The sequence below is a fragment of the Sander lucioperca genome, chromosome 13 (assembly GCF_008315115.2).
Source record: "Sander lucioperca isolate FBNREF2018 chromosome 13, SLUC_FBN_1.2, whole genome shotgun sequence".
Classification (NCBI taxonomy): domain Eukaryota; kingdom Metazoa; phylum Chordata; class Actinopteri; order Perciformes; family Percidae; genus Sander; species Sander lucioperca.
The window spans coordinates 24,576,979-24,595,428 of record NC_050185.1 but is presented as its reverse complement, the minus strand read 5'-3'; the positions used below and the strand labels follow the sequence as shown (position 1 = coordinate 24,595,428).

Genomic DNA, 18,450 nt, shown 5'->3' with positions numbered 1-18,450 from the left:
CAGCAAGATAATGCAGCAGCTTTCCAACATCGACACAGTCAGCAGTTTAGTTTCAGTCTGTCGTGGAAGAAATATTCACAACTTACAAATACTACAACTAAAAGTCCTTCTTAGTCATGTATAATTTAACCTCATTAAAAGTATGGAAGTTTTAGCTGCAAAATAAAATATCAAAGGTAAAAGTACATGTTATGCAGAGTAGGCCCTATGAAATTGTTATCTTATTAAGTGTGTTACTGATTCATTAACATCTAAGCAGCATATTGTTGTAGCTTGTAATGTGGAGCTTTAACAACAAACTGATGTTTATTTTTTATGTAAAGGAACTGTTGTCAGATGTAGTGGAGTAAAATTACAATAGTTCCCTCTAAAATATAGTCAAGTAGAATTAAGTAGCATAAAATGAAAATACTCAGTAATGTAGGCCTGTAAGTACCTACAAAGTGAACTTAAGTAGTTCTGTGTAGTTATTTCTAACACCACAGGCCTCCATCTTCATACTGTTTCCCAAAAGTAAAATTTAGGAATCCAGGATAACCGAAAACCGTCCACAACTGACCTTCCATATCGGACTGATTATATCTTAAATTCTTCTAGATTCAACACTGTTAAACTTTAGTGTCAACATCGTTATTGTGCACCATAAACTGAAATAGTTCCCTTAAACATATGTTAAATTTCCACATCAAAATGTCTAAAAACAACTTGACCTATGTTCTATAGTATATGTTGTTGAGTTGTGTACTTACTTGGCATTGATTCTTAATTTCCCATGAAGCTGATCGTGGTTACGTGTCAGTTAAACTTTTCATCTCCAACCCTCTCTGTATCTGTGAGAAGTAGCTTTACGGCTTTATTATCAAGTTAATAGGCGTGTGTGTTCGTGTCGGCCGCTGTCCATTTCCTAAGGTTCTGAAATTCAAACAATGTTTGACTACTTTCTTTTTTTTTAAAAGGGCGCACGCCTGTGAGCACCCATGGAGGAAAACATAAATCGGCGCCTATGAATTTTACTGCTGATATTTTAACTACATGAAGCAGATGGCCGCCCACCACCAGTCAGGTTCTGTCTAAGGTTTCTGCGCTGTCACACCAAATGCATTTGTTCTTGAGGGGATTGTTATTTTTATATATATATATATATATATATATATATATATATATATATATATATATATATATTAGAGTGTAGACTGGACATACTCTATCTGTAAAGTGTCCTGATTTATTTGTTATGATTTGACACTATAAAAAAAGGCCACGCTGCATTAAGCGGTATTTGTTTATCTTTTTATTTTTCTAAAGTAACGATTACATCAGAGGCTGTAAAAATGTAAAAGAAATATAAAAAATGTTTAAAAAAAGACCAACCAGTATCTCTTAAAACTTCAGGAGAATAATCTTCACCAAGACATATTTTTCTCAATTGTGAATTCAGATTTTCATATCATCAGTGATGTTCTGCCTCCATCTAGTGGTTAAAATAAAGAACAACATGTTTTCTTCTCCCTTTGAATCACTTTCAGTAGCTAAGTTTCCATCCACTTGTCAATCGAATTATCTGAAGTTCGGTAAAAAAACTCATGCGAATAAAGCTGGTGAAAGTGTTTCCATCCAATGGCTTTAAAGCGAATAAAAACCTGTTGCGTAATGAAGTCACATGCTGTTTTGCGATCAAATTGGTATATCGAATTGATTTGAGACATTTTAAGGTGTTTACATTTATTTTTGCACTGAATCAACAACATTCAAGCTAACATTTGCGAACAAAGTTTTGCTAGACAAAATGGATCGCGCCATCTACCAACACATGATCAATATTGCACAAGTTGTAATAGTGCTTATGTGCCAGCTGATAGCGACATATCAAGCTATAGTAAGAAAACAACGACGCGTCAACACATTGCTATGATGATGCAGATGCACGTAAATGTCCGACGACAACGGAGGCTGCCTGTGGTGTGGAAACGACAGCGCTCCAAACAGTTCTGGGAGATCGTGGTTCAGAGACACTTCACGGAAACCCTTTGGTTGAAGCATTTTCGGATGACCAAGACAACATTTGACCTGTTGTGTCATTTTTTTGGCCCGTCCCTTTTCCCAGATGTTGCAAGCTATCGCCCTCCGGTTCCAACCGAGAAGCGTATCGCCATTGCGCTCTACAAACTGGCTACATGCACAGAGTACAGAGTGGTAGGCGAAACGTTTGGAGTCAGCAAAACCACCGTGCACTGGTGTGTTTACGCCGTGTGCAATGCCATACAAACGAGGATGATGCGAAGGTATGTATACCTACCTGGAGTGGATGAGGCGCATGATATCTCGCTGCATAACTCCAGAGCGCACCTTGTGCCACAGGTGTATGGCCAATAGACGGGACTCACGTCCCGATTAGACCCCCTGCTGAAGGCTACAGGGATGTAGTCAATAGAAAGGGCTGGCCATCAATCGTACTACAGGCTGTGGTAGACGATCGCTGCATCATAAGGGACATTTGTGTCGGCACTCCCGGTAGTGCGTCTCCTTGTTCGTCCACTTCCATCTGTCTTTGTTGACACCCGCCATGTGTGCAAACAGAGAGGAAATACTGGGCGGAAATGAACTAAAACTTCTTCTTCGTTTTGTGGCAGGTTGCAACCATAAAATGACCTAAAACTTAATCACAATTCATTATTTATTCGGCAAATAACGTTTCCATCAGCGTTTATCGCATAAGCCGTATATCGATCAAGATAAAATCCGATGAGACCGAACGTATTTCCTTTGAGTCTATATTCATGAAATTCAATCAGATTTCATTGTTTCCATAAGGCATTTTTCATTCAATATCACTTAATTCGGATAAAAACGTGTGGATGGAAACATAGCTATAGTCAACGTTTACTTAATAAAACATCACATCACACTCCAGAGTTTCTTGCTTTAGCTTCAGATTAATTTCAGCACTTCCGAAACAGGTTTATCCACTTTACAGAGAGTATTGATCAGAAGTGAGCTGGCTTTAGGTCCCTTTTTTCGCACCATGTCGATCAGGTGTCGTGCTTTGTCTGCTTTGCTTTTTTTGGTTGTGACTGACTGCATTTCCTCATCATTTATAAAACCACGCTCAAGGAGTTTATCCAGAAGCTGGTTTAGAACAGGATCAGACACTCTTTCTATAAACTCTGCCCGAACATTTAACAGCTTCTCATCTGCTGGGTCGCTGTCCTCTGTTTGGACGCTGTCCTCTGCTGGGACATTCCTCTGTTGAGTTGCCCCACTTGGACCTGGAAGATAACAAAAAGACTTTTATCAGTTTGTGTTGTCCTTTAGAAGTAATCAGCAACAGAAATGGAGACATTTATATCTGATGGAGACCCCTTCTTTTGTATGAATCTGTTAATATACCGTTAGTTCTTAAACTGTTAGTTCTCTGTTTAGATGGAGACCTTATTTTGAATCAGCCAATCAGTCTGAATAGTCTGAATAAACAGAAGTACATTTAAAGGTTACAGTCTGACGTCCGGCGCGTGGCTCACTTGCTGGATGTGTTTCTGTTCTCAATCTCGGTAAGCTTTGGGAAACAACATCAAACTTTGAGCTTGCAAGCTACATGCTGACAAAGTTTTAAAGAGAGATTGGATGGTGCAACAAAGCAGGCCTATTGGGTTCTTTTGGTGGATGATTGTAAAGATTTAAAGGGCCACATGTTAGTGTACAGCCTAGTACTTGTCATCTCTAAAAAAATTTAAATAAAACACTTTTTAAACATTAAAAGAACTGGAGAGGGAAAAAAATATTGAATTGCCGCTTGAGTGGCAATCACACATAATGTATTTGTTTTGATCACTTTGTGAAGTTTTCCCTCGAAAATCCAAAATTTCATTCACTGGGAATTGATGTTAAAGAGGAGAAATAATAATCTATATCAATTTAATCATATCAACTCTTCAAACCTTTTTCTTCCTGGCGCTGTTCCTTCACTTTCTCCACAAAGGGGCGCAGCAGGTTCTGGACTTTAGGGTCATTCCTTGGTATCGCTTTCATTATTTCATCTATTTCAGAGATGGACCCTTCTGGCCCGTAGTGCTGGATGATTAAATCAGGGATTTCTTCTCTGGTCTTGCCAGTCTTCACTCCTTGAGGGATTTCGTCCAGATAGAGCAGCATCTTCCTGAATTGTTCCTCAGTCAGCTCCTCCAGGATGGAGCTCAGGGCTGTTTCCCACTTATTGGCAACTGATCCTGAGTCAGCTGCAAGTTTGCTCATCTTCCCTTAAAATTAAATTTAAAAAAAGTTAAACACAAATTAAAAATACTCTCATTTTGCATTTTTCACTGGTGCTTTTTCTCTGTAGAGAGAGGGTGAACTCTCTTTTAATAGACGCTGAGTAAATATGTTATGTCTAAATAGTTCCCTACTGAGATCCACCAGCCAAAAGACATGTTAATCTGCGGTTGAAAATTATATATGTAAAAGTTTAAAGTACAGAAAATACTTTGAAGAAAGAACAATGGTGAAAAGTAAGAGCAGGGATTTATTATCTTGGAGCGATCATTTTTTACGCCTTTTTCGGCGGTTTATGTGCTTTTTTCAATGCTTTAGGCACTTTGTGTTAACATTTTTGATGCCTTACTCAATGTTTTTCCACTTCACATGTCTGGCCCTTGATGTGATGTGGCCCTCTGGGAAACTGAGTTTGACACCACTGATCTATACCAATTCACACTGTGTCGTATAAACTCTTCAAACCTTTTTCTTCCTGCCGTTGTTCCTTCAGTTCCTCCACAAAGGGGCGCAGCTGCTTCTGGACTGCAGCGTCATTTCTTGGTATTATCTTCATTATTCTATCTATTTCAGAGATGGACTTTTCTGTCCCGTAATGCTTTTCAATTAAAACAATGATTTCTTCTCTGGTCTTGCCAGTCTTATCTCCTTGAGGGATTTTGTCCAGATGGAACAGCGTCTTTCTCAAATCTGAGTCAGTTAGCTGCTCCAGGATGGAGTTCAGGGTTCTCCTCCACTTTTTGTCAAGTGACATCTGCAACGCAGAGAGAGACGAATGAACAAAACAGTTAAAAACCTGACAGGGTTGATGACAACAAAACTAGCAAAGAGGAAACACTCAAACATCACATTTATATTTCCACCTCAAAGAGAACTTCTGTATTTAATGTTATGTTCTTTTCCAATCTGTAGATATAAATATAGTTTCGAAAAATAATTTTCTCAGTACACCTTCTCACTACGATCATGTTAAATTAATTAATTATTCACACTTTCCAGTCCCAACCTATTCTCATGTTTGGACAGTGGCTGTCCCCATCTGAAGCGACGTGTTTGTAGAACGTACCAGGGAGAGCAGCAGCTACACAGGGTTTAGCGAGTAGTATGTAAGGCCAAAATTCCGCATAGGGAGATTGGTTAGGATGGCAGATGTGTCAAACAACACAGGACTTTCACCCAGGAGACCGGCGATCTTGTCCTGCTTGTTTCCTAAAGTCGCTTTTTTCTTTGACCTTCCTGTTATTCCCGCATGTCACGGAAACGTAAGCCCACCCACAACCTTTTCCTTAACATAACTGAGTCAAAAGTGACGCCAATAGTCCCGACCAAGCATGTTTAGTTAAAGCGCGTTATATGACCCTAAAGGAGACTTTTAGCGTCATATAACAACGACTAAGGCACCTGACCAAGGGTCCATATTTTACGAGATGGGAGTGAAAAACTGTTGGTCCACGCTACCATAACAGGGGGTTTGATATCTCTTGGAACTTTTCGAAGCCAGTCACAAATATATATATATATATATATATATATATATATTTTTTTTTTTTCCTTTTATTTTATTGATTTCCCCTTTGTTGGACTCAAATCCAAAGAAATGGCGGTCTTGGTTAGGGTGACCACGGGCCAATTCAGCTTCTGTGCATAATTTCACAGTAGGCTTTCAGCCAACACATTGATTCTTGAGCAAATTCACTCTAACAAATATATAGAATAAATGTTTCCAATAGGGAAGCTATCTGCTCTATTAAATGAGATTACATTTGTGTGTGTGTGTGTGTGTGTGTGTGTGTGTTTTGTTGGGTTAGAATAATACTGGCAACACTTTACGGTAAGGGTACATGAATTATAAATTAATGCATTAATTAATTGATGTATGTATTACTATGCATTATGTAATTAATGATTTATGTGCAGTGTTGGGAGTAACGCGTTACAAAAGTAATGCAATTACAGTAATGTATTCCTTTTTGCTGTAACGCAGTAATATAACGCATTACTAATTAAATTTCGGTAATATTATACTCGTTACAGTCTCAGTAACGCGAGTTACAACGCATTTTAACGCAGCATTTAGTGGTGCATTGTTTTTTTGAAGAATTCACCAACACCGCGACACATTTCTTCACAGGAAAAAAAAAAAGCCGTATTATTTCCTGTCGCTGTATTCGATGGTTGAGATGACTGCAGAGACAGATACATTTGCGAGATGGATATTATTTTCAGGAGTTATTACGCTGCGTTGAAGTGAGCTGTCCTGTTTCTGTTCCCGTGGTCAGAGCCAGAACCAGAGACGGTACGGACAGCGTGTATGTCCCAACAGGTGACGGTACGGACAGCATGTATGTCCCAACAGGTGACGGTACGTCAGCGGCTGACAGATATAAACATGTCGGGAATTAATGTTGAGGCTTGCTACACGTAAATATCATTGCATTTTATCAGCCGTAGAGAGTAACTATGCCTGTAGTGGAATGGCTTCGAATGACGACCAAAAACGCTTGTCTTTTACTGTGACCATTTACTGTTCAATATGTTGCAGTTTTGCAAACAAGAAAGTGAACAACTTGAGCCTGACGGACATGTTGCATCTCAGTAAGCTAGCAAGAGTAGGCTACACAACAGACAACTTCCGTGTAGCCTACTTCAAAATAAAAGCACTTCCTGTGACGGTTCGCAGTAAAACTAAATTACTGTTAAATAAGGTTGTGTAGGCTACCTTTTCACAAATTAGCTGTAAATCAAGTACTGTAAATAATGTTAATAGTGAGTTTTAATCACACTATAATTGAACATTTCCTTTAGAGTGTTTTAACCTAAACAACATGAATTTCTTATTCAAGTGCTATAAACAAACATTTTACAACAATGCCGTATTTTTGAGTATTTTCATTTTCTCCTACTTGCCTATTATATGTTTTACTTATCTATTTTGTATAGCTTTAGTTACTTTGCATATTTATATTAATTATACAAAATATGAATAATCTATGATGTATTAAAGTGGATAAAGAGGAGACTTTATTGATCCGGTGGTGAAATTCACAAGCTAGCTGCCAAATCAAACTTCCCCTGTTATTTTGGTGAAAGTAACTCAAAAGTAATGCAAAAGTAGTGTAACGCATTACAATTCAGAGACAGTAATATTGTAATATAACTAATTACTCTCAAATGACAGTAACTAGTAATCTATAATGTATTACATTTTGGAAGTAACTTGCCCAACACTGTTTGTGTTACTGCATTCCTTAATATTCCATGAATCATCAGGAATTGACATGTTCATAGTCTGTCATGCGTGACCTCATACATGAACAACACAAAGCGTTACGTGGGCACGTCATTATGAATTATGATTTATTAAGCATGATCATGATTATTTATTTTTCTGCAAAAAAATGTGGTCATCACTGCTTGTGCATAATGATGTTCCCACATTACCTAATGCTTTAGTTGATGTGTTGTTCATGCATGTGCATGAGGTCATGAATGAGAGGCTATGAACTCATGTCAATTCCTGATGATTCATAAGATATAAAGGAATTAATTAATCCACAAATGAATTAATTCATGTACCCTTACCGTAAAGTGTTACCATAACTTTAGTTCAAGCCTGTGGTAGCAGTTCCAAATAATTTGTTTAGTGCCATGCAATGAAAAATACATTTTCACAAAGTTTTTCACAAGTTCAGTGGGTGCATTTTCCAAAAGAATGCATTCATTCTGAAAAATAAAGTTGGTCCCACACGAAACTCACTCAATGTCTTTTAATAGCCTTTTATTTCTTAGATATGTAGGCTATATACCAAGAAAATTCATGAATATTAACTGAGATACCCCATTATGTTGTGAGCAGTAGGCCTATGTGTGCTGTTGGCAAAATTGTGTCTAATCTATCTCTGTCTATGTCTGACCTGGGCTGGCAAATGTTCACATTAAAAACCATGTGCGTGCACGAGCACTATGGTCATGCGCAAAGTGTCCCAGTTCTAGTTCTGGGAAATCTGTTGGTTGGTATCATTGGTTGAAATGTGAAAGAACAGCAGTGGCAGGAAAAACAGGTTATCTTTCACTAGAAGATTGTGAAAAGACTTTGAGAAGACAATACCGTACCAATAACATCAAACATGTTTAACGTTTTGTCTTGCCAAAGGTGACGCAACAATTGGGCCTAGAGAACATTACAGACACATCTCAACATGATCCCAGCAGGCCATGTTTCAACTGCTGCAGTACCAATCTTTCCCACATTATGAAATGAAATTGACTTAAATGAAGTTAAAAAATAATTCCCCAGCTGCCTGCAGGGCACAAAGCTCCAGAGAGCCGGGTGTCAATCTGTGCAGAGCAGCCAAACAAAAATCACAGACACATCAGTGACAGAATGATAATAACCTCAGAATAATAACCTCCGAAAACACATGACTCACTCTCAGTGGTTTCTGTGAAAGTTATACCTCAGACATCGTGGACAAAGCCAGTGAATAAGTGCGTACTTCTGCTTACAGTTGAGGAGGCAGATTTGAGTCCACACGGCTAAAACAATGTGGTCATATGTGGCTCAGACCATCTCTTAATGTGGTCCAAGTATTCATACTTGTACTTATAGCTCTCCACTAGTGATCTGATCACTTTGATGTCAAAGCCAGGTCTGAATGTGGTCTCAGACTTTTTCTTTGATCGAACCACAAGCTTAGAGTGATTGTTTTGTAATCGATGTGTGTGTGAAGAATCTTTAATTCATTTTTCAAAAGGAATTAGCAAAAAAAAGTGTTTGTAATCAATACTCACTTTGTCCTTTTCTTTTTGGAGATTTGTTAGCAGTCGGCAGTCTGAGGTGCTCTCAGTGGAGGAAGTAACTACTTCTAAATACTTTTATCTGCAGGGAGTGGAAGATACCAACTCAAATCATGTTTCACCAACCTGCCTGTTGCTCTACTTATCTAAAATAAATGCTTAAATGTATTTGGAAACATCAAATATTTTATATATGACTTTGTTAATCCTTAAAATCAAAAACATCCAGTTTCAAACTCACAGCCCCCCCCCTCTATTGAACAATGCTGTAGCCCTTTATTTCCCGCCCACAGGCCGAGAGCAGAGCGGGTACTTTCAGTTCAATGTGTGTAACCACATATGAACTTATGTCCTGTCAGTTGTGTTAGTCAGCGAGCTAAAGCTTTCCACACAGTCAGCAGTTTAGCCTCAGTCTGTGGTGGAAGAAGAATTCACAATTTCAAGTAAAAATACTACAAGTAAAAGTCCACTTAAAATTCAATCTTAGTAAAATGATGGAAGTTTTAGCAGCAAAACAGTTGTCTGAATTCTGTCTCAATCGTCACAATAGGTGTGATAATTGGATGTATAATTGGCTGGGCGTTGTTCCGTGGTGCTGTTTCGTCCCCAATAATTTCCGCAATTTCAAGATCCCCGGAAAAGACGGCAGGATTTTGGTAATATGCTCTGGCGGCGTTATCGATCATGTCTTGGGTGAGAGAAGAGGTAAAATAGATCCAGTTATTTTATTAGTGTTATAATGTGTATAAATAAAGCATTAAATGATAAACCTTACCCATTTACCATAGTCAGCATCTGTTATTACAATGTCTCTGAAGTCATCATTGGCCTCTGTTAGAAAGAGCAGATATGTTGAAAAAGAACATTTTCAAAACACTTCAAGTGTTAACTGTAATTACATAATAATAAGCAATAATAATAATATAGAACTCGCCTGAAAAGTAGTGTGGATGCATCGTTCTGGCTCCAGGCTAAAAGTCCTTCTGTGACTGAAATGACTGCAGTCTCACATTGCGGCAGACCCTTGGCTGAGACGTATGTTTACCCACCATATGGTGAACATTTACAACTTTAGGGACTGTTTGTGTGTGCGTGAGTTTGGAGATGCATTGACCTTTGGGGCTTAGGCCCATTCACGCTTATTAGAGCTACTTCCTTAGCCTGTTGTAAGAGGAGCTCTTGCATTTTTGAACATTCCTTTTTTACAACCCGGTCTTACCCACTCTCTGGGCTCACAGTTATATGTATAACTGCTTCAAATAGTGTAAAGATACTTCATTCTTGCTCATTGGTTCATTTAAAAACACGCAATTTCCTGTCTAGATGCATTAATAGGCAGTTTCCGGTGTCCTCCCTGGTAATATCCGGTCTGAGGCACGCCCTCTTTCTGGAAGGTTCTGGAAGGATTGCGTCAGAAACATCTGGCAGATGTAAATCACGTTTTTGACAGCTCGTGACCTCTTGACCTGCCGGTCATCAATCAAACTGCATTCCATGCTGCATTCCAAGTTGACAGAAGCAGCATCCTATTACTCTCTCAGGCAGAATCTTCAGGTAGGCAATGGTAACGTAGCAGGAGAGAGTCTAGGTGTCTTGTAGCGATGAGACCAGACAAAGAGTGAATGAGCGTGTGTCGTATATAAAGATGGAGACTAATGAGGTGCAGGTGGTGAACTGATGAGTGGCCTGATGAAGTGCAGGTGTGAGTGATCAGTACTGAGGAGATAGTGAACAGTGAACGGATGGGAGGAGTGAATGATGGGGAATGTGAACGAGTGGGAGGAGTGAGTGCTGGTGACGGTGGGACCCTGACAGTACCCCCCCCCCTCCAGAGGCGGCTCCCGACGACAGTGAAGAGGGGCGAACACGGCGACAAGGTCTACGTGGAACTGAGTGAGGAGAGCGGGGTCCAGGATGTCATTGCGTGGCACCCACGACCGTTCCTCTGGACCGTAGTCCTCCCAGTCGACCAGGTACTCCAGGCGCGGACCTCACCGCCGTGAGTCCATGATGGTGCGGACTCGATAGATAGCCTCCTCGTCAACGGGAATGGGAGGAGGAGGCACCTCGGTGTCAGGGTCTGTGGAAGGAGAGGAGACAGGGTCAGTGAAGGGTTTCAGAAGAGAGACATGGAATGATGGTGAGATCTTGTACTGTGGTGGAAGGTTTAGCCTGTATGTGACGTCGTTCAACTGCTTCTGTATGGTGAAGGGTCCAATGTACCGAGGACTCAGCTTGCGGCAGGGCAGGCGAAGGCGGATGTCCCGAGTCGAAAGCCACACCTTTTGGCCAGGTTGGTACTGAGGAGGATCAGACCAACGACGGTCAGCTTGCTCCTTGTGCCTCCGCACAGCTTGTTGGAGCTGTACGTGAGCCGATTCCCATACCCTCTCACTCTGATGGAACCAGTGGTCGACAGCTGGGACCTCCGAGGACTCTCCCGACCAGGGGAAGAGAGGAGGTTGGTAACCCAGGATGCACTGAAACGGGGTGAGCCCCGTAGTGGACTGACGCATGGAGTTCTGGGCGTATTCCGCCCATGGGAGGAAACGGCTCCAGCTGTCCTGGTTCTGGTGACAATACGCCCTCAAATAATGTCCGATTTCCTGGATCTTCCGCTCAGTCTGTCCGTTAGTCTGAGGTTGGTATCCTGAAGACAGGCTAACTGTAACCCCGAGGAGCCTGAAGAAAGCATGCCAAACCCTGGAGATGAATTGCGGCCCTCTATCCGACACGATGTCTTCGGGAATGCCGAAGTTTCGGAATACGTAGCTGAAGAGGGCCTCTGCGGTCATGAGAGCGGTAGGGAGTCCGGGCAGGGGAATCAGCTTACAACCCTTAGAGAATCTATCCACAACGATGAGGATACAAGTGTGGCCATTGGATCTGGGGAGGTCGGTCATGAAGTCAATCCCAAGGTGGGACCATGGGTGTTGTGGAATGGGGAGCGGCATGAGCTTGCCTTCTGGTAGCCTTCTGGGAGTGTTGGTTATGGTGCAGACTGAGCATCCAGAGACATATCGGGAAACATCCTGAGAGATGGACGGCCACCAGTACCGCTGACTGAGGAGCGAGAGGGTATGCCTGCTGCCCGGATGTCCCGAACCGGGAGCGGTGTGAGCGGAGTCCAAAAGGGCGACACGAAACTGATTAGGCACGAAGGTCAACTCCGCTGGACCTCCTGGCGGAGCGGGCTGAAGAAGGTTCTCCTGGGAGATCCGCTCGTCGATATCCCAGATGATAGGGCTGACGAGCATGGCTGGAGGGAGGATAGGTTCAGGTTGGAGATCTTCAGATGACAGCTGATGCAGACGAGAGAGAGCATCCGCCTTGCTGTTCTTACTGCCAGGATGGTAGGTGACGAGGAAATCAAAGCGGGTGAAGAAGAGGGCCCAACGAGCCTGGCGGGGATTTAGTCGCTTAGCCTCTCGGATATACTCAAGATTGCGGTGGTCGGTTATGACCTCAACCTGGTGATTGGCTCCCTCTAGCCAATGCCTCCATTCCTCTAGGGCAAGCTTTATGGCAAGCAGTTCTTGATTCCCGATGTCATAATTCCGCTCTGCTGGGGAAAGCTTCTTGGAGAAGAAGGCACATGGATGGAGTCTGGGAGGAGTCCCCTGCCGCTGGGAAAGGACTGCTCCTACACCGGTGGAGGACGCGTCGACCTCAACAACGAAGGGCAGGTCTGGGTTGGGATGAATCAGGACGGGAGCGGTCAAGAAGGCATCCTTGAGGCGTTTAAAGGCGGTGATGGCTTCAGGAGACAGGGACAACACCTTGGGCTGGCCCTTTAAGGCTGAGGTCAGAGGAGCACTGACAATGCAATGACAGAGTGGTGATTAAGTAAAGACTGAGTGAAAGGCATCTATATAGGCTATACTTATGAGCCATAACGGCCTAGGTTGCCATCTCACTGAATTTGTTTTTATTGTTAGGGTAGCTACAGACAAAAGACTGGTTAGCTTAGTGGGTAGCGCTAACACACGATTTTGCAGCTAACACACAATGGACACGATATTCATTTTGTTTAATATTAAGCAAATATCACCGATTCAGCCTTAAAGCCTATATTCATATTATTAGTTGTGGATGTTTAAAATAACCTATACTACAAGCATAGCCTAGGCTATCGGCCTAGCCTACCCAGCTTGTCTGACAGGCTCAGGTTGTCAGAATGTCAGTGTAAACTAAGTTTGTAAACTTTTATGTTTAGCCTACATATTTAACAGACTAACATGACATCAACAGCAGTTTACTTTTACAATTTTACTTGTATAATGCACTTACCAATAATCACAGAGACGGTACAGCCTGCAGTCTTCCTCTCTGCATGTCAGATAGAGTTGTGGGTTTACGCAGGAAAAAAGCATTCCGTTAGTTGTGGCGCGTCCGGTCTTTGCAGCTCCCACGGATCCGGCCCACACCCGCCGGGCGGACTCAATTCAGTTGTTGCGCGTCCGGTCTGCGCAGCTGCCCCGGATCAGCGCCACACCCGCCGGACGGACTGTCACAGTCAGAAGCTACAGACAAGTCTGGCGCAAAGTTGGTGCAGATCTGCATATGGAGTGTGACTGCTGCGCGAATCTGCTGATTCGAAAACGGATCTGGCACAGATGTAAATGCTGTCTGGGTACGGTTGGGTTTACGGAACGTCACGTGGGTTGGGATTAGGAAAAGAACAAACGTGGAAAGTAGAGGAGACACGGTCCCCGGTCTCCTGGGTGAAAGTCCTGTGTTTGACCCATCCTCCCCCCCAACCAACCTCCCTACGCAGATTTTCGCCCTGTCATACTACTCGCTACGACGTGAATTCACACGCAATCACAAGATAATGTAAGTCAATGGAGGCCAAACAGCGTTGATAAACACGCTAAAAAGTGAGTATGCGTCTTGATAACACGCCAATGATGGCATACGGATTGGCGTGTCATACATACGCCACTTCATGAGATCAGTCTGCACCAAGAGTCAAGTTCTGTCCGAGGTGTCTGCTGTTAAAGGGAAGTCTTTTGTCGCAGCTGTCGCACTAAATGCTTGCTCTTGGTGGGAATTGTTGGCTCTCTGTAAATTATAGTGTGGTCTAGACCGACTCTAAATGTAAACTGTCCTGAGAGACTTCTGGTATGATTGGACACTATAAATAAAAAAGCCACGCTGCATTAAGCGGTATTCGTTTCTCTTTTTATTAATTTTCTAAAGTAACGATTACATCAGAGGCTGGAAAAATGTAAAAGAAATATAAAAAGAAATGTATAAAAATGACCAACCAGTATTTCTTTAAACATCAGGAGAATAATCTTCACCAAGACATATTTTTCTCAATAGATTTTTCTAATTTCACATCTGCATCTTGTTTGTCCATCAGTGATGTTCTGCCTCCATCTAGTGGCCAAAACAAAGAACAACATGTTTTCTTCTCCCTTTGAATCACTTTCATAGTCAACGTTTACTTAATAAAACAGGCTTAAACAGAATCTAATCTAAAGATGACAATAGTTAATGTGTAACATCAGTTATTATAGAGATTCATCATCACACTCCACAGTTTCTTGCTTTAGCTTCAGATTAATTCCAGCTTTCTGGAAAGGTGTGGATCCACTTCACGGAGAGTATCCATCAGAAGTAAGCTGGCTTTATTTCCCTTTCTTCGCACCGTGTCGATCAGGTCTCGTGCTTTGTTCGCTCTGGTTTTTGTATTGACTGACTGCATTTCCTCATCATTTATAACGCCAACATGAAGGAGTATATCCAGAAGCTGGTTTAGATTAGCATCAGACACTCCTTCTACAAAATCTTTCCGAACTTTGAACAGCTTTTTCTCTGCTGGGATTGCCTCGCTTGGACCTGAAAAGGACATTAAAAAAAGTTAAACACACAAATTAAAAATTAAATTTAGCATTTTTCACTGGTGGTTTTTCTGTAGAGAGATGCTGGATTTGGATGTCTCTTAATAAATGCTGATTAAAGCCATAGTGCACAACTATTTTATATGAATGAACGTCCGTTACATTCAAGGCATTGCAGAATGAGTTGATACAAAGCTAATTAAGACTATCAGCGCCACACAACTCTGTTCTTCTCAGTATTGCTATGTTTACAAGATGGTGTATTCAGGCGACTTTCATGCGCAGAAGCTCGAGTGATGCGTTTTAAGTCACAGCTGAGAAAGGACAACAGTAGTGGTCAGCTTTGGAGACAAATAGGACACACTTTTAAGACTTTTAAAAAAAGACTGTAGGCAGTGCTTTTTCATTTATGTTGTCATGGCACATTTCTTTTTCTAAAGAATATTTTTCAGGCATTTTTAGGCCTTTATTTTTGACAGGACAGCTTTAGACATGAAAGGGGAGAGAGAGGGAATGACATGCAGCAAAGGGCCACAGGTCGGAACCAAACCCACAGTCGCTGCGTCGAGGACTGAGCCTCCGTATATGGGCGTGCGCTCTACCAGGTGAGCTACCCAGGCGCCGAGTCATGGCACGTTTCTAATGTATGATTTATGTCTACTGACTTGAGTTTGCCTCAGAAGAATAGAGACATCCCTGCAGGAGGATTCGGCTGGTTTTAGGGACGGCTCTTGACGGATCCATCTAAAAAAACCACAAGATTAAAACACCATTAAATAGAATTCCTGTGATCCATTTTTAAATATTGGAAACATCCCTCAATATAATACAATCATGTCCAGATTTGTTTCATTCCAGAGACTAAACTACAAACATGGCTGACTTGTGGCTTTGAGAAAAGTAGAGCGAGGAGATCATTGCAGGTACCTTTTTAATACTGGTGTATACAGTTGAGTTCAGCGATATGATTCCATAGTAGTTAGTGGTCTTCATGTTGGTAACCTTAACGACATCTCCAACTGATAATCCTTGGCATTGCTCGGTCTCATCCCCCCATATGAAGATCTCGATGGAATCAGTCTCGTCTTTAAGTTGGAAATGTTGCCTTTTTCTCTTATTCTTGGTGAACTTCACCTCAAGCTTTTCAACATGATCAATCTGAACAAACCAATAGCACAAGTTATTTTAACAAACCGAAATTACTTCTTTTTCAAATTTTTTATTTATTTAATTTAAAAACAAAATTTGTTTGACGAAGATGCATTTTCTTATCACTCTGACTTTAAGATTGGGTATCATGTCTAATCAACAACTTTATTTGTCATAATTTTCACTTCAAAATTGGAAAATGGATAACAATTTTTGGTATCTTGTGTTATATGTATTATCACTTCAACGTCATCAAATCTTAAAAACAAAAAATATTCATTTTTATCGTATGCATCAAAAAATTAGGGCTGGGTTAAACAATTATAATCCGTGATGATTAAAGTGATACCAATACCAATAGAGATCTTAATTCGATAACTGTTTTTTCTACTTCATTCGATGCCCATAATGTAATGGAAGCATTCAGTTTGGTAAAATACCACCATCACTCCTCCTCGGCCATACTTTGGAACGTTTTGGTGGCATCTTGGGCACACTGAACTGCCAACTCCATCAAATACACCGCGCTCGTCTTCACAACACCACAGACTGTACAGGTTCAAGCTGCTGCAGTCAATCAAACGTCAAATTAAATCAAAGAACGCATTAATGTACCATACATGCCTGTTTCTAACTTTGCTTCTTCACCTGGAGCCTTTGTGCTTTCTCATCTCACAGATTTCCTTGGAGCGTGGTGCCACCTGGATTGTGTCTTTTACAATTGAAAGTATTACATAGGAACCACTATAGCAGGGGTCGGCAACCTTAGGCATTGGTTAAGGTACCGCGTGCCCATGGTAGCACGCGGTACCTTAACCAATGGCACACTGGCAATATGTGTGCAAGAGAGTTATTGATGTGTTGAAATCATGGTTGAAATGCTGACGCATTCTCTCATCCGCATGCCAAATTACAACGTTCACAGTTGCACAACCTGTTATTTACAGTAGTTTGATTGAATTGTATCCCCACCATAGACTATATAAAAACTATCCCCATCCGCATGCAGCAAAGACCCACCCTACTCTGCCTCTGCTCTGATTGGCTAGTAGGCTACTAGTGACGGTACTGGCGGAGCGTGCTCGTTAGCAGGGTGTCGGCAGGCCCGCTAGCTAAGAAAGCTAAAGATAATGTTCGGGCATTCCAGCCCTCATGGACAGAAGAGTGGGGTTTTGTGTTTCAGAAGGGCCGTGCTGTGTGCACTTTATGTCTTGAAAATGCTGTTTGCTGAACATTGAGTGTTAAACGGCACTTTGAGACCAAACATGAGAAAACTTTAAAGGGACGGCAGACAAGGCTGAATTTATCAAACGTGCCATGTCCAGGTATGGGAAGCAAGCTAACACCCTCAAAGTCTTCACCACGGCCAGAAATCATGCTACCAAAGCAAGCTGTCACATTGCTAATTGCATTGCAAAACGGGGAAAGCCATTCACTGATGGAGAATATATAAAGGAGGCTTTCATCTGTAGCTCAGATATTTTGATTGATGGCTTACCAAACAAAGAGACAAGAGAAAAAGGCCAAGACTATCCCGAACTGCAGGACGAGGAGTGGGTTGTGAAACTTATGTTTCTCATGGACATTATGGGACATCTCAACAAAATTAATCTTCACCTGCAAGGTGCAGGGCAAACAGTTTTGGACATGTACGACACATGGGCTGCTTTTGTTGGGAAGCTGACAATTTTTTCAAGTGACATTGCCACCTTCACTTTCCGCTACTTCTTGCATCTTTGGAAGTCACCCTCACCCCTGTCTTTTAAGAACTGTCTGTGTGATACTTGATCTTGCTTAAAACTTGAGAAAATAAAGTCTGCTCTTAGGCCGGCTACACACTGGCTGCGTGGCGTGAGCGTGTCAGCTGCGTGGCGTGTCCATTTTATTTTGGCTCCCATGTTAACAGGTTGGAACTTGCACACTGCCTGCGTGACACGCACGTCTCAGCGTGCATGTTAGAAATAGAACTGACGCCTATTTTTCACGTGACACGCAAGCGTGTTAGAAGCGTTCCCAGGCAAAATAGAATAGGAAAAGATGTTTATATGTCATTTTGACACAAATACATATTAATAAATGACATGTTGATGTTTGAAAGTCTCTAGGTTTTGACATAAATGTAGATATAAATGTAATTTAAAAATATTATAATAAAAAATTATAATCGATTTTCAAATATTGCACCTGTCACTGTTACATTATCTTTGTGACTATTATTGCCACTATTCATCACACTCCCAACCGGCACCGTCAGACACCGTCTACCAAGAGTCTGGGTCTGCCGAGGTTTCTTCCTAAAAGGGAGTTTTTCCTCGCCACTGTCGCATTAGCCACTGCTAATGCTTGCTCTTGGGGGAATTACTGGAATTGTTGGGTCTTTGTAAATTAT

The 18,450-nt window shown here is 41.5% G+C and overlaps 2 protein-coding genes across 4 annotated transcripts; both read right to left on the bottom strand.

Moving 5' to 3' along the window:
* Nucleotides 1–2,906: 2,906 nt before the first annotated feature.
* On the bottom strand, nt 2,907–9,320 carry LOC116054979. Of its 3 annotated transcripts, none has more exons than XM_035990838.1 (4): nt 9,058–9,305; nt 4,997–5,020; nt 3,936–4,200; nt 2,907–3,266 (listed from the first exon to the last, which is right to left on the bottom strand). In XM_035990838.1, exons 2-4 carry the CDS (start codon nt 5,018–5,020, stop codon nt 2,929–2,931), a joined length of 627 nt encoding a protein of 208 aa, XP_035846731.1. In that variant the 5' UTR covers nt 9,058–9,305; the 3' UTR covers nt 2,907–2,928. The 3 variants fall into 3 exon arrangements, with proteins under 3 accessions (XP_035846731.1, XP_031162597.1, XP_035846732.1); XM_031306737.2 differs by having other exon boundaries at nt 3,936–4,253; nt 4,732–5,020; nt 9,058–9,301; XM_035990839.1 differs by lacking the exon at nt 3,936–4,200 and having other exon boundaries at nt 4,732–5,020; nt 9,058–9,320.
* A 4,905-nt stretch (nt 9,321–14,225) lies between these two features.
* LOC116054981 (caspase-1-like) lies at nt 14,226–16,109 on the bottom strand. The gene is made up of 3 exons (XM_031306739.2): nt 15,840–16,109; nt 15,578–15,656; nt 14,226–14,910 (listed from the first exon to the last, which is right to left on the bottom strand). The coding sequence occupies exons 1-3, from the start codon at nt 15,903–15,905 to the stop codon at nt 14,627–14,629; spliced, it is 429 nt and encodes a 142-aa protein (XP_031162599.1). The 5' UTR covers nt 15,906–16,109; the 3' UTR covers nt 14,226–14,626.
* Nucleotides 16,110–18,450: the final 2,341 nt, after the last annotated feature.

What these genes read in the sequence shown, in the direction of transcription:
- LOC116054979 (XM_031306737.2), bottom strand. Translation starts at nt 5,020, where the DNA reads ATGTCACTTGACAAAAAGTGGAGGAGAACCCTGAACTCCATCCTGGAG. An exon ending in ACAACGGCAGGAAGAAAAAG is followed by an intron (nt 4,254 to 4,731) that starts GTTTGAAGAGTT and finishes TTTAATTTTAAG; the next exon opens with GGAAGATGAGCAAACTTGCA. An exon ending in ACAGCGCCAGGAAGAAAAAG is followed by an intron (nt 3,267 to 3,935) that starts GTTTGAAGAGTT and finishes GTTATCTTCCAG; the next exon opens with GTCCAAGTGGGGCAACTCAA.
- LOC116054981 (XM_031306739.2), bottom strand. Translation starts at nt 15,905, where the DNA reads ATGAAGACCACTAACTACTATGGAATCATATCGCTGAACTCAACTGTA. An exon ending in TATACACCAGTATTAAAAAG is followed by an intron (nt 15,657 to 15,839) that starts GTACCTGCAATG and finishes TGGTTTTTTTAG; the next exon opens with ATGGATCCGTCAAGAGCCGT. An exon ending in TTCTTCTGAGGCAAACTCAA is followed by an intron (nt 14,911 to 15,577) that starts GTCAGTAGACAT and finishes TGTCCTTTTCAG; the next exon opens with GTCCAAGCGAGGCAATCCCA.